We start from the raw sequence: 14,028 nt of genomic DNA, 5'->3' as shown, positions 1-14,028 counted from the left end.
CTGGCAGAAATGACTCGGATTCAGCAGATTAGGATTGAGCTGAGAGAGGAAGCGGCAGCAAAGAGGAACCCAGACTTTTGGCCTCAACAGCAGGCAGGATGTGAAGTAAAAAGCAGAATCGAAAACTGACTGGGGGATGAGCTTGAAGGCTCTAGAGCGGATGTGATCAGATGTTTAAAGCATGTCACCATATTAATGAGTCAAATTAATTTGGGACTTTATAAAATAATGTTGCATTAAGGTAAAGCTGCAAATGGTAGGAGTGGAAAAAAGTCGAAATACAGTCCTGTAAGCTCACAGACAAAAAAAATCTATCAAACCTTGAAAATATGACGTGCAGGAGAAACAAAAAAATTATTTTACCACCTGGAAAACTAGAGCAAATCCAAACAATAGCACAGGGGATTCTGGGTAAATATGATCAGGAGAAATGGCTTGCTTTCTTTTGCCAAAGAAAACAAAGGCAGAATCCTACATCTAAAATTTGTTGGAACTATTTGTTTTACATTTTTGTTAATCGGAAAGTTGCACTCAGTGTCACCTTCTACATTCACATCAGCTGTTTAATCCGCTTTAATCCAACTCTAGTTTGCTTCTCTATAAAGTCTGGTTCATTTGGGGGAATGTGGATGAGTAATACAACTGTGATGTGGACCAAAAAAATCAAACTCTCCTAAAAACCCGGGTCTCGGTATGGTTGACGTAAAATCTGGTGCTGTTTAAATGCAGAAGTAAAAGCAAAACGAACCAGAGACCGCTCCAAAAGCAGGAAGTGGACTGCAACCCAAGGGATTCTGGGTAAATGCAACCAAAGTGAACATGAGAGTCTACTATTACAGGGAGAAACGGGTTGTGGTCTTTACCAAAGAGAAATCATTCAACCGCTAAAATTTGACGCTACTGTTTACATTTTATGAGGAAAGAAGTTATGCTGGTCTTCTCCTGAGGTTATGGCCTTTCCTTCAGTAGTTGTTGGTGCAGCGCCACCCCAGGCAAGGAGGGGAACAGTTGATCAATTAGTTTGGATGTTTGATATGGTGCAGTGTGAAAGTGAATGCACCAGCTGAAAATTTTGCAATTTTGGTCCCAAGTCAAACAGCCTACCGGTCTATCGAGTGTAAAAACATCCTAAAATAGAAACGAAGAAGTGATAAAAAGTTAAAAAAAATAACTAAAAGTCCAAAAGCCATATCAGTAACAATTTAGTATCTAAAATTTAATATCCTCCAAGAATCGTTTTTATAGTGTACAGATTTCGCTGAATTTCCGTGTAGTAGATGGACTCAGACCCCATGTTGAACAACAGAACCTTCACTGATGCAGTGAAATCCAGTCTGATACCGTTACACCAGACCAGCAGCTTTTTGTGCCTTTAAATTGAATTAATCTGCATTAAACCCGGTGATTGATCAGCGGCGGTGGCTCCCCGCCCTCCTTACCCGCTCCTCCTCCCCTCACACGCGGCCCTACTGGCTGCTCGCCCCCTCCCCCTCGCTTCCATCATTTTCCCATCCCTTCCCCTCAACAAACATGGCCGCGAAATCTGATGGTGCTCCTGCCTCTCCGCGAAACGAAATCCCACCCGAGTGTCCCGCCCGGTCCGAACCGGCACCGCCGGAGCGCCGAGTGAGCGAGCACCGGTACAGCCTGCAGGACTTCTGCTGGACCCTCTGCGTCCTGCTGGTGTTTTTCTCGGACGGGGCCTCAGACCTGTGGCTGGCTGCCGACTACTACCTGCGGAGGGAGTACTGGTGCTTCGCCTTGACTCTGGTCTTTGTGATCGTCCCGTCCGTGGTCGTGCAGGTGTTGAGCTTTCGGTGGTTCGCCTATGATTTCACGGAGTCCGTGGAGAGCGGCACGGCGGCGGCGGCCGTGGTGGCGGCGGCGGCGGGCGCCGAGGGAGGCGACTTCAGCACCAAGGACAGCGGCGAGTGGGGCGCTGGCCGGGCCGCCGCGGTGCTGCCGGGGCCGACCGGCGGGGGCCGAGTCCGGGGCTGCTGCAGAGCCTTCATGTGGGTCTTTCAAGCCCTCATTCACATTTTGCAGCTGGCGCAGGTCTGGAGGTGAGTCGGAGATCCGAGAGGTTCGGATCGGAACACCTTGTCTCTGGTTTTTGTGTTTAAGTCCAACATCTCTTCCCACCTGATCATTGTGGTGCCAATGTGGTTTGTGTCTTTTGACATTTCTCCCTGGTTTACATGGGGATTAAACTCCACCCTCTCCTCCTCAGCCCCTGGCCTCCTTGGAAAATTAGAAACACATTCACATGGACTATTCCATTGATTATCCCGACGATTAATCGAGTAATCAGACATAAAATATGGATATATTCAGCACATTTTTCATTTAATTACTAAAAAATGCAAATACACAATTCAATTTGGGTTTTTAAATAATAATAATAATAAAAAAAAAATTATAGCCTAAAATGCAACAACATGGCATTCCTTAAATGTACGGTTAATCATTTGAAGCCAAGAATTCATCTAAATACTTCTAACATCAACATGTGAAAAGCTCAGGTCTTTCTGCTTGTCTGCAAAGTCCAATATCTTTCCCCACTTTTTTATTTAAACCTGATCATTTTGGTGCCAAAAGAGGATGATTGTGTTTTGTGTTGTTTGACATTTTTCCCTGGTTTCCATGGGGATTAAACTCCACCCACTCCATTTTGCCTTGGGTCGCCACCTCTTGGAAAGCCATAAACACATTCACAAGTATTCTATTGATTGTTCTGAAAATTAATCAAGTAATCAGACCCAAAAATGGGCCATATACTGTAGAATTTTTTATTTAATTAGTCAAGTTTCTTTTCTTATAATATTAAACATATATAAGGAATTCAAATAGACAAATCATTTGTTGTTAAGCAATTGTATTGCCTACAATTTAATAACATAGCATTTCTTTACTGTACGCTTGATCATTTGTTGCAAAGGATTCATCTGCAGGTAAATATTTTTAACATCAACGTGTGAAAAGATCAACTATTTCTGCTTGACTAACATCAGAGCAGTGTAGGACTAACCTGTTTTTTTTTTTAAATTATTATTCAATTAATAATTAATTAAGCACAAGGTGTTAAATAGGACATTTACTAACATAATTTGAACCAGGTGAAGCTAAAACTATGCCACTTTAGGAGTTCTGCAACGTTTTTACAGAAAAAAGGGTTTTCAGTCCAGCTTCACTTTATTTTGGTAAATTATCAACTTTAAAAATGCTTATATTTTCTGTTAAGTTTTGACGTAATTATTGCGCTGAGTGTGTTGTTCTTTCAGAAAATGCTGTTTTTTGAGTCTGTACACTAGCTTTAATGATTAATCAATTACTAAATGAATCTATTGATCATGATTAAATCGATTAATCGTTTTCACTTTAATAATATCATTTTTGCAACCTTTTTTGACTTATAAGAGGCACGTATACTTTGCTCTAAAATATTTAGATCTGAACCTATTTATGACACACGCAGCCATAAACTCCCCAGATGGACAGTAGTAGGTCTGTGGGTCAACAACTCGGTCAGTGATGGTGAGTCGGGGCTCAGGCTTAAAGTCCTCTGATAGGTTTTGACAGGCTTGAACTACTGCCAGTTCAAAGAAACATTCAGTTGTATGGTGGGTGTGAGGCAACACTCCCATTATGAGACAAATATATATAAATACTTGGCATTTGGTCATGTTAGAGAGGGAGAACTTGGACTCATATGGCTTGATTTACCTGTAGAACAACACAATGTGTGTCTTTCTGTACCCTCTCGCTTCCTTCCTCTTGAGACAGCAGTATTGATCCCATACATCCGCCCGGAGACTGAGACTGAGACTGAGTGAGTGTGTCCAGGAGCACATTAAAACGTTGTGGCAGCACAGAATTACCGGTAATGCCATTAAAGCTGTTGTGTGTGTGTGTGTGTGTGTGTGTGTGTGTGTGTGTGTGTCCTGATCATGGGTGCCGCACTCACAGCAGTGTGTCTGAACGTTAAAGAGGATTAGCGCTGCGTGTTTTACCTCGAGCTGTTAACTCGCGAATGATCTGTCACTGATACACATTTAGTCAGGTGAACCGGGATCAATTGAGGCCTGCAACCTGAACTGAATGTCAGCTCACATGAGATGTGATATGGGAGGGTTGTGTCATGGATAGAGTGCAGTGAAACCATCTGTGAGTCTTTGACCCTCATTACTCCACATATGCACCGTTCTCTCGTTGTGTGTACATTTCAAGGATCGCTTTGTCTTGAAGAAACTGAGACAAAAAGGGGTTACAGCAATTTTATGTCTTACAGGCCTTAAAAAGTCTTAGACGTGTTTATCTAAGGCTACGTTAACACAATTCTGATGTTTTATTTATTTATTTATTGGTGCGGTCGTTCACATTTCCAAAGATATTCGACTTCTGCAAACGACCTAGAAGAGTCCCTCATGCGCAGTAGAGTCACAGAGAGTGTTTTGCTAGCCGCCATAAAAGAGAAGAAGAAGAAGAAGTGCTCAGTGTTTGCGGAAGTAAACATGGATGCTAACGGTGGAGCATAGCTTGTGATTTTAAAGTTGTTTTCCATCCGGAGCCAGCAAATTAACAACTTAATCCTCATTGTCACCCGCCAAGTTTATTTTTCTTCCCGCTTGCGCGTATCAGGGCGCAGAATAATGACGTTTGTCGAGTATCAATGACGTTCAGGTCGGATGAATTTGAACTGGCCGTTCAGACACGTTCAGCCCACAAGTAGCCTGGGTCACACTGGAAAAAATCCGATCTGGGTTGTTCAGACTGTCATGAAAAGATCACGTACAAGTTGCAATAAGGCAAAAAAACAAACAAACAAAAAAAAACAAGTTTACAAAACAACCAGGGAAATTAGAGGTTTAGAATTTATATAGGAAAAATTATTTAGAGGAAACTAAGTGAGCAAGATGTCTTGAAAGTCAGCAAAATTATTAAAGCTAAGCTAAAGATTAGCTCTGCTTCAATAGCATTAGCAGACGAGCAGAAGCTAATTCCAACTGAAAAGAAATGCACTTATAAAATAATCTGCTTTTATTTGTAAAAATGTTAAACATGTATCCTTTTTTCCTCACTGCTTCTACTCCTTTGTGTTGTTCTTCGGTCACATGAAAAGCAAATCAAACCCACTGAAGGTTGTGGCTTTAATACGACAAAATGTGTCACTGCACACCGTCTCTGGTGGTTCGCTAGTCTCCTTGACATGAGTCTCTTCTGACTCTGTTTCCCAAGGCAATTACAGACATTTACTGCTTCAGTGCGCTGAAATTTATCAGCGTTTTTCCAAACATGTCCAGTTAAGGTGAAGTCTGTCATTTGAATTCAGTAATTTTGCATATAAACAGCATTAATTTGGATTTGTTTTGTTCTGTTTTTGTGACAGTTTTTCCTCTTTCTGCAGCCTTGTTCCTTTTTTTTTTAAAAGGGAAGAGATTAAACACAAGCTCAATATTCCTCTTTCTGATCTCAGCACAGAAAACATAACTTTAGAGAGGCTGAGATTTCAAAGGGGTGTTCAAAGTGAGACCCCGGGGCCATTTTTCTAATTTCTGAGATTGATCTAAAAATGTGTGTTTTCTCTAACAAATTTGACTTTTCAACCACAAAATAAGTTTTCTCTAGCAAGAAAACTTGCTAGAGAAATTTGTTTGTTTTCCTCATAAATTTCATAGATTAATCTCAAAATTTTTAGTTTTTTTTGCAGCAAATTTTCAGCTTTTTAAACAAAAATTTTTTTTTTTTTTTTAGAACATTTCTCAGATTAATCTAAAAACATTCTGAGTTTTATCTAGAAAATTTTTGATTTTCAAACTCAGAAATTTGTTTGTTTTCCTTGAAAATTTCTGAGATTAATCTGAACATTTCTGAGTATTTTTTTTATTTTGGAGCTCAGAAATTTCCAAGTTTTTTTCTAGAAAATTTCTGAGATTTATCTGAATATGTTTCTGTTTTGTCGCAAAATTTTGACTTTTGCAGACCAGAAAGTTTCAAGTGTTTTTCTAGAAAATTTCTGTGATTTCTGAGATTAATGCGAATTTCCTTGAAAAAACTAAAAAATTTGAAGATTAAGTTAAAAAATGTTTGACTTGTAAACCTTTTTAACCTGTAACTCTCACCATGATGGTATGTGAATCTTCCTCTGACGCTCAGGTACGTCCACGCCTTGTACTTGGGGGTGCAGAGCCGTTGGCATGGCGACCCTGAGCGGCGCCACTACTACTGGCGGATGATGTTTGAGAGCGCGGACATCAGCATGCTGCGTCTGCTCGAGTCCTTCCTGAAGAGCGCTCCTCAGCTGGTGCTGCAGCTCAGCATCATGATCCACACCAGTCAGGTTCTACCTCTTCAGGGTGAGTGGGCCCATTGACTGAACACCACAAACACCATTACCATTCACAGTTTGACAGATGTGAAGACGAAGACGATAACAGACCCCAGACTTCATGGTTTCACTGGGATTTTATGTGTTAATTAGACCAGGAGTTCTCAAACCTTCTCCCCAAACGAGCTTTAACCTCTGACCCCCTTGGCAAACCCAAAGACAATACAACTACATATGTAAAGAAACATCAACCTTAGAATGTCTTTCATCCACTATTCCATAAATATTACATTCATTTAGCATAATTGCTGCTTCAATCACAACACATTAAAAAATCTCTGAGATTAAGCTCAAAGTTTTCAGAGTTTTTTTCTAGTAAATTTTCCACTTTTGGAGTTCAGAAATTCCTTGTTTTTTATTGTTATTGTCTGAGATTATTCTCAAAATTTCTGAGTTTTCTCTTGCAGATTTTAGTCTTTTCAAACTAAGAAATTTCCTTGTTTTTCTAGCAAATTTCAGAAATTCATCCAAAAATTTCTAAGATTTCTCTAACAAATTTTCAATTTTTCAACTCAGAAATTTCCACGTTTTTAGTAGAAAATTATTAAGATTAATCTTAAAATTTCTGATTTTTTTCAAGCAATTTCTGTTTCTGAATAATCTCAGAAAATTTCTGGACAAAGTTTTGTGAGAATTTTTTCTGAGTTTGACTTTTCAAACTCAGAAATGTGTAATTATTTTTCTAGAAAATTTTATCAGAGTAGTCAGAATCAGAATTTGTTTTTAAAAAATCTGACATTTTTGATTAAAATTTTCAAGAAAAAAACTTTCCAAGAATGTTTTTTCCCAAAAGTAAAACATTTTTACACTTTTGGATCTCAGAAATTTCCAAAAGTTTTTTTTAGAACATTTCTGAGATTAATGGAAAAAATTCCAGATTTTTTCTTGGCAGTAAATTACTCCTCTTTATTTCTATCTAGTTGTCCTTAATACTACCCTGTTCTTTGTCTCGTCTCTGCAGGGATTTCTGCCTCCGCCTCGCTACTGTCCCTCGCCTGGATGATCTCGTCCTACCAGAAAGTCCTGAGAGACTCGAGAGACGACAAGCTCCCCATGACCTACAAGGCTGTGATGGTCCAGATCCTGTGGCACCTGTTCACCATCGGTGCCCGGGCGCTGGCCTTCGCCCTCTTCGCCTCTGTGTTCCAGCTTTACTTTGGCATTTTCATCATGGCGCACTGGTGCATCATGACCTTCTGGATCATCCAAGGCGAGACGGACTTCTGCATGTCCAAGTGGGAGGAGATTATCTATAACATGATGGTGGGCATCGTGTATATTTTCTGCTGGTTCAGCGTCAGAGAGGGCCGCACGCGCTGCAGGTTGCTCATCTACAGCCTGACGGTGTTCGTGGAGAACGTGGCGCTCACCGCCGCCTGGTTCATGTACCGCGGCGCGGCCGAGCGTCACGGCGGCCCGGACTTCTACGCCGTCGTCATGGTGTGCATTGTGGCCAGCAGCTACGCGCTTGGCACCTTTTTCATGTTTGTGTATTACTGCCTGCTGCACCCTGACGGCTCCATGTCCGGGTGGGGCTACATAGCGGAGAAGGAGTTTCCCGTGGAGGTGCTGGCGTCGCCGACCTCCAGCCTCCCGCCGGATCTAATCGGCAGCCCGCCGAGGACCCTCCAGAGAACTAAAGGCTTGGACAGGGAGCCTGGGGTGGACGGAGACGTGTTTAAGGTGCGCCCTCCGCGGGGCGCCAAGCCCCCTGTGCCTCACCTCAAACCCAGGACAGAGGGCCCCGTCATCCGAATAGACCTACCGAGAAAGTTATACCCGGCATGGGACGCTCATTACATCGACCGACGGCTGCGTAAAACCATCCTGGTGCTGGAGAGCGCAGCCCCAGTGACGCCGAGGATTCAATACCGCTGCCTGAGCACAGCCAAAGAAGTGATGGAGTACGAAACCACCGTGTGATGTGCCGGAGTTGCTGTGACTCAGCTGGACATCCCGCCTTAAAGTGAAGATGGCAGGAGGAACTGCTGTCAGTGCACAGTCTGTTTCAGCTCCGTGACCTCCGATTGCTCTCTGTGCTGAAGAAGAGAGAGGTGGAGGAATGCGTCTTTATGTTCTGCTAGAAAAAAGAAGGGTTTAAAAGAAATTATGTTGTGTATACGGCTGGGCGATAAATAAATTTTTGAATATTTAATTTCAAAATTGATAAGTTTTGGAATTAAATATGCACTCCTTGGGTGACGTCAGCGTGCCCAAGCATTTTGTTTCTTGTTTTATTTGGATTTTGGAATCAGGTCTTCTATATAGAATTAAGACCAGCCCACAAATTTATTTTTTAATTACGAGAATAAATTCATGTTTTTCAAACACAACAAAACAACAGAAAAATTAAAATGAGGAATGCTGAGTATCTTGCGAAGTTATACTTTGGAATAGGTTTTAACAGATAATACTTAATAGAAATACTTAACCTTATAAACACATCAGAATCAAATTATTATCAGCAGCAGGGCTTTGAAATAGAGATGCAAACAGTTACATGACTTATAATTAATTGTCGATTAATTGTTTCAGATGATTAATAAAGTTAAACCTTCTTTTAGCGTTGTAGTTTGACCTCCATCCAGCAGAGGCGCTGCTGGCCATCCTTAGATCATCCTTGACCCAGAAACAAAGATGGCGGCATAGCATAGCACGAAAGAGAAACGACCCGAACACAGTCCGATGTGACGCAAAACTAACTTTATGCTGTTTTGTTTTGAAATATAAACACTAGACAAGCTTTTTAAGTTTCACCTCAATAAATTTTGTTTAGCCTAGTTGTTTTTTCTCATTAAAACGACTTATTTTAAGATGTTTTTTCTGTAAAAATTGTATTTTTATGTAGCTAACTTTGACTATATTCTCGTAATTAAACATAAATTCTCATACCCTAGTACTCCGTGGTAATCTTAAGGGATGATTAAAACATATTTTCTATCACTTGTAATTTCTTTTTTTAGAAAAAAAGCGAGAAAAAACTAATCGGAAGTCGGATTTGATATGAAAAAATCGGAGATTTCATTTTTAAAGCCATATCGCCCAGCCCTGAAGGTGCATACTTTGGTTTCTGTATCAGTTCTCAGGTCATGATGTGGCACAAAGAGGTGAGGAAAAAGCACAGGCAGGCAGAGAAATGTTAGTTCCTCCGCCGTGAGGGAAGCACCAACCTCTGCAGAGACAAGCCTTGAAACACGCAGGATTATTTATGGCAGCTACAACACCGCTGAGTGAGTACGTGAGGCTGATCAAAATTTAATCCTGCAAACAACCCACAAGATCCACAGCACAGGTAGTTTTCTTGGTTATTGTCATTTTTCAGTAGCTTTTAGTCACGTTGCAAGAGAAGAGTGGAGTGTAAAAGCAACAATTTGGGCTGAATGTAAAAACTGGACAGTGTGAATATTTATTTCAAGGCTTTTTACGCATTTTCATGCTGTTAGTAGGATTTTCAACATTCCTGTGGTTCTTTTTTTAAAGTTAAAATTGAAAGAAAATTTGTTTACAAGCGGGCTGTTATATCGTTCATTTCTCTTTTAAGAATGAAAATGCACTGAAAAACAAATATCTTGTGATTTTTATCATTTTTACAGGGCATAAATGTGATGGACTTTACATGTCCAAATAAAAGCCCATCTTAAGCAGCAAAAGCTACATGACAGATATTATTTAACATGTAAATTATTGTATAATGAAGAGGAAGTTTTAAGGACACTGGTGTTTGTTATTGTTACTGTACTGATACTTTCTTAAAGGAACTATCTTAAAAAAAATGTAGAAAAAAACTAACAGTTCCCAATCCTGAAATCCAAACATCAAAGCTATGGTAGTAGTGATGGTAAAGACACAAGATTTAGTCTTACTTTGAATACTTTGCAGCAGATTTCTTGACATTTTTTAATATTAAAAAACAAATTTCCAGAATCCTCAGTAATTATAATCCCATTTTAAAAATATGAATACTAAACAGTCAGGAAAAAAATGGAGCCTGTGACAACCAGAGATGGACGGAGGGATGGATGGATGGATGATATATTGGTAGTCGGATGGATGGATTGATTAATGGATGGATGGATGATGAGACAGATGGACAAATGGATGTTCTTGATAGTTGAATGGATGGATGGAGGAGATATTGATGTTTGGATGGATAAATAGATGTATGGATGGATGATTAGACAGATTAATTGATAAATTAATGGGTGGATTAATGGACAGATGAATGGCTTGTTAGATGGATGAACAGATGAGTGGTTGGATGAATAATAGACGGGTGGATGGATTGATGGTTGGATGGATGATTACCCGAATGGATGAATGGTTGGATGAATAATAGACGGGTGGATGGATTGATGGTTGGATGGATGATTACCCGAATGGATGGATGGTTGGATGGATGGATGGATGGTTGAATGGATGGATGGTTGGATAGATGGATGAATAATTAGATAGATGGATGGGTGGATTATTAGACAGATGAATGATTGGATGAAGGAACAGATGGATGTTGGATGGACGGATGAACAGGTGGATGGTTGGATGGATGAACAGGTGGATGGTTGGATGGTTCATAATGTGTTTCAGATCCTCTAGATCTCTTTGTGTGTTTTAGTTTCCTCAGATTGAACTGAACTGAACTGGATCTTTTCCAGTTCACCATCTGATCTCAGTATGAGCTTTTTAAACCCAAAGCTAAAGAAAACATTTGTTTCTTAAATTACACCCTACAGGTTCTGACCCAAACTCTTACCTGGGTTGTTTTCCTTTAGTGCAGATAAAAAATGGACATTCCTGAATTTTGTGTTTTCGGGGTGTGTATTTGTTTGTGAGCTTCACAGACGAGTGAAGATGGTGGGACTGAACAGGGGGATTATGGGTAATTAATCTGAAACTGTGTCACTGAGATGCTTCGGTTCTCTTTTATGATCTCAGTTTGTTTTCCCAAATGACTCTGAACAAAATCCACCTCCCACAGAGACTGTTTTTAAAATTATTTTTATTTTTATTTGCATTCCCTGCTGCGGTTTCCTGGAAGCCGCTCAGGCTGTAGTTATGGTGCTAAAGGTTTGAGTCCATCATGTGAGAACCATAAAGTGAACCATAAAAAGTGCTTGTTGTGGCAGGACTTGGGCAAGGCTGTACCTCAGAGACAGAGCTGGAATCAAAAAGCCTTAAGCTGGTCGTGCCAGACTGTTGCTGTTCTGATAAATAAAATAAAAACAAAAATTGATCAACAAGAAGGTGATGATAATTTCATTGTGGTATTGTTACTAAAATAAAGAGCAATGTGTTTACCTGAGTTTCACTTTTCCTGGCTGATTTAAACCATAAACGTATCACAACTCTGGTAGGATGTTCAGTTGGTTTAAACTTAATTAAATTATTTAATCAACTTACCTTAAAAGAATTAAATGGGGTAATTATAAGTAAAAGTACCTTCAAGTACACAATAAAAGGATGTTTTTGTTTTTCGTAAACAAATACCTGCACAAGTTTAATAATAATGTGAAGAATGTGGAGATTGAAGAATGTTTGCAGACATTAATAAGCTTTTATAATTGGCTGAATGGATGAAAATTCCCCTCACTGAGAGGATCTATTATTCAAAATTCACAATTTATGCATTTTTGTGCTTCCATTTATGTTTCAACTGCTTCTAAAAACAGACAAGCATTTAAAGAAAACAAAATTTTTTTGAGAATAAGTTAACTTTTTTGGTGTCTGGAAAATGAGTCGTTTCAAAAACCTCCTGATTGTTAAAGGGGCAGTATTATGTAAAATTTACTTTTTTGGGCTTTACATCATGTTGTAACAGGCGTGTCCAAAGTGTGGCTCACGGGCCATTTGTGGCCCTGGAAATAATTTAGTTTGGCCCCAGACCACAATTCAAGAATCTTTTTAAAAATAGATTGAAAACAATTGATGACCCAAAAAATTGGAAATTCTGTGTTTACAAATTTAAGGCAACAGTCCAAAGTTTGGATTTTTAATTATGTACATATTTCATTAAAAAAACTGTTTTACAAATTTTTAAGTTAATGAATTTTGTGGCCCACCAGTAATTTAAATTTGCTAGTTTTGGCTAAGCTTGGACACCAAAGTATTATAAGGTTATTCACTCCTCAAAAGCATACCTTGATTCTTTCATGAATGCTTAAGAAATGCTTTCATTTACCATTCTCCCACGCAGCTCCTTCAGACTAGCCAGCAGCAATTAGCAAACACCTGATGGAACTGTGTATCAGCTGGGCTCAGTATAGGGGCTGCTTCTCAGTTCAACACTGTTAGAAATGTTGTGAAAGGGTTAATAGAAGAGCAATGTGATGACTTCCTGAGAGCAGGAGTTTCTTAAAGAGACAGATGCTCAATTTCAAGGCTTTAAATTACAGTCAAATTTCTTTTAAGTCATATTTAATAAATAGAATTTTTATAGAAACTGAAGTTAACATAATACTGCTCCTTTAAATCACATTCCACTCTGTGAAATTAGGATATAATTTATGCCTACACAGCAGAAAACAAGGTTCTAGTGCATTAAGAGTTAATATGGACTAAATGAAAAGTAAGATCCAAAAATAAATCTCTAATAGTGACCAAGAAGATGTTGCTGGAAGGAAACAGGCACATTGCAGCCGTCACTGATAATATGCGGCTGCGTGTAATTTAAACGAGCGGAGCAGATGCTCATCTTTAGTTCTGCAGTAATGCACAGGGGGACACTTTGGGTTTGGTGATTATGAAGCTGTTTTCCAGGGTTAAAAGGCATCTGTCCTCAGAGCGAAACAAATGCAGATCAGCTCATTAATACGCAGGGAAAAGAGTCTGGATCCTAGTCCAACTGGAAATTCATGGGTGAAATTGTAGAGAACAAATTGTTGAGCTATACGAAAATAATAGATTTTCCTCATAAAATTCATAGTTCTCATAAAACTCAAGCTGTCAGAAGAGCCGGAGGATGTGCAACAATTGAAGGTGGTTTATTTTATTGCATATGTTTAATTAATCACGACAGAAAGGTGCCATTAATTACAGTGTAGTTACATTTTTATGTCATGTTTTATTATGCCAGAAAGTGAAATAGTTTTTGTCGCTCTCAAAGGGCCAGTGTCTTATATATTTTCTTGTGTTCCCTTGTTGAACACCTGATTTTAAAGAACTATCCGCATTTGCTACAAGGCAAAACAACTGCAAAAACACAAAATCTTACCAAGTATTTTTGTTCCAGTTTCTAGTGAAAAACTAACTTAGTTACAAGTAACTTTTCAGCAACATATAGGAGCTTGTATTATGTAAATAATTCCTTTATATTGATGAAAAAGTTGAAAATTGGCAGATTATTTTACTGATAACAATAAATCTCCCCATGTTATAAGGGAGAACAAGTTCTTATATCTTGATGAAAAGTTAGTCTATTTCAAGTATCTCACTAGAAACAAACCAAAAATGAGCTTTTGTGTTTTTGAAGTGATCCAGTCACAGAAATACACAACATAACTGACTTATTATACTTTTTGGCATGTTGACAAAATGGTAATTAAAGTTTTCAAGACATTATTTTCAGTTTCATTCTTACAACCCAACAACTGTGAGTCCTAGACGAAACCCCAGGCCAAACTGTCGCACTAAATACTGTTATTAGTTTT

The 14,028-nt window shown here is 39.2% G+C and overlaps 1 protein-coding gene across 1 annotated transcript; it reads left to right on the top strand.

Annotated features, from left to right (window-relative positions):
• Positions 1 to 41: 41 nt before the first annotated feature.
• On the top strand, positions 42 to 11,684 carry xkr7a (XK related 7a). Its single transcript, XM_032551934.1, has 3 exons — positions 42 to 2,063; positions 6,154 to 6,353; positions 7,347 to 11,684. The coding sequence occupies exons 1-3, from the start codon at positions 1,531 to 1,533 to the stop codon at positions 8,306 to 8,308; spliced, it is 1,695 nt and encodes a 564-aa protein (XP_032407825.1). The 5' UTR covers positions 42 to 1,530; the 3' UTR covers positions 8,309 to 11,684.
• Positions 11,685 to 14,028: the final 2,344 nt, after the last annotated feature.

Source organism: Xiphophorus hellerii, chromosome 1 (assembly GCF_003331165.1).
Source record: "Xiphophorus hellerii strain 12219 chromosome 1, Xiphophorus_hellerii-4.1, whole genome shotgun sequence".
Lineage (NCBI taxonomy): Eukaryota > Metazoa > Chordata > Actinopteri > Cyprinodontiformes > Poeciliidae > Xiphophorus > Xiphophorus hellerii.
Note: the sequence above shows the minus strand (reverse complement) of the source record. Positions and strands in the feature narration are given on the sequence as shown.

Bases quoted from the DNA above. Each gene is read 5' to 3' on its own strand.
- xkr7a (XM_032551934.1), top strand. From the start codon at position 1,531: ATGGCCGCGAAATCTGATGGTGCTCCTGCCTCTCCGCGAAACGAAATC. The intron at 2,064-6,153 runs GTGAGTCGGAGA...TCTGACGCTCAG, and splicing joins CAGCTGGCGCAGGTCTGGAG to GTACGTCCACGCCTTGTACT. The intron at 6,354-7,346 runs GTGAGTGGGCCC...TCGTCTCTGCAG, and splicing joins TCAGGTTCTACCTCTTCAGG to GGATTTCTGCCTCCGCCTCG.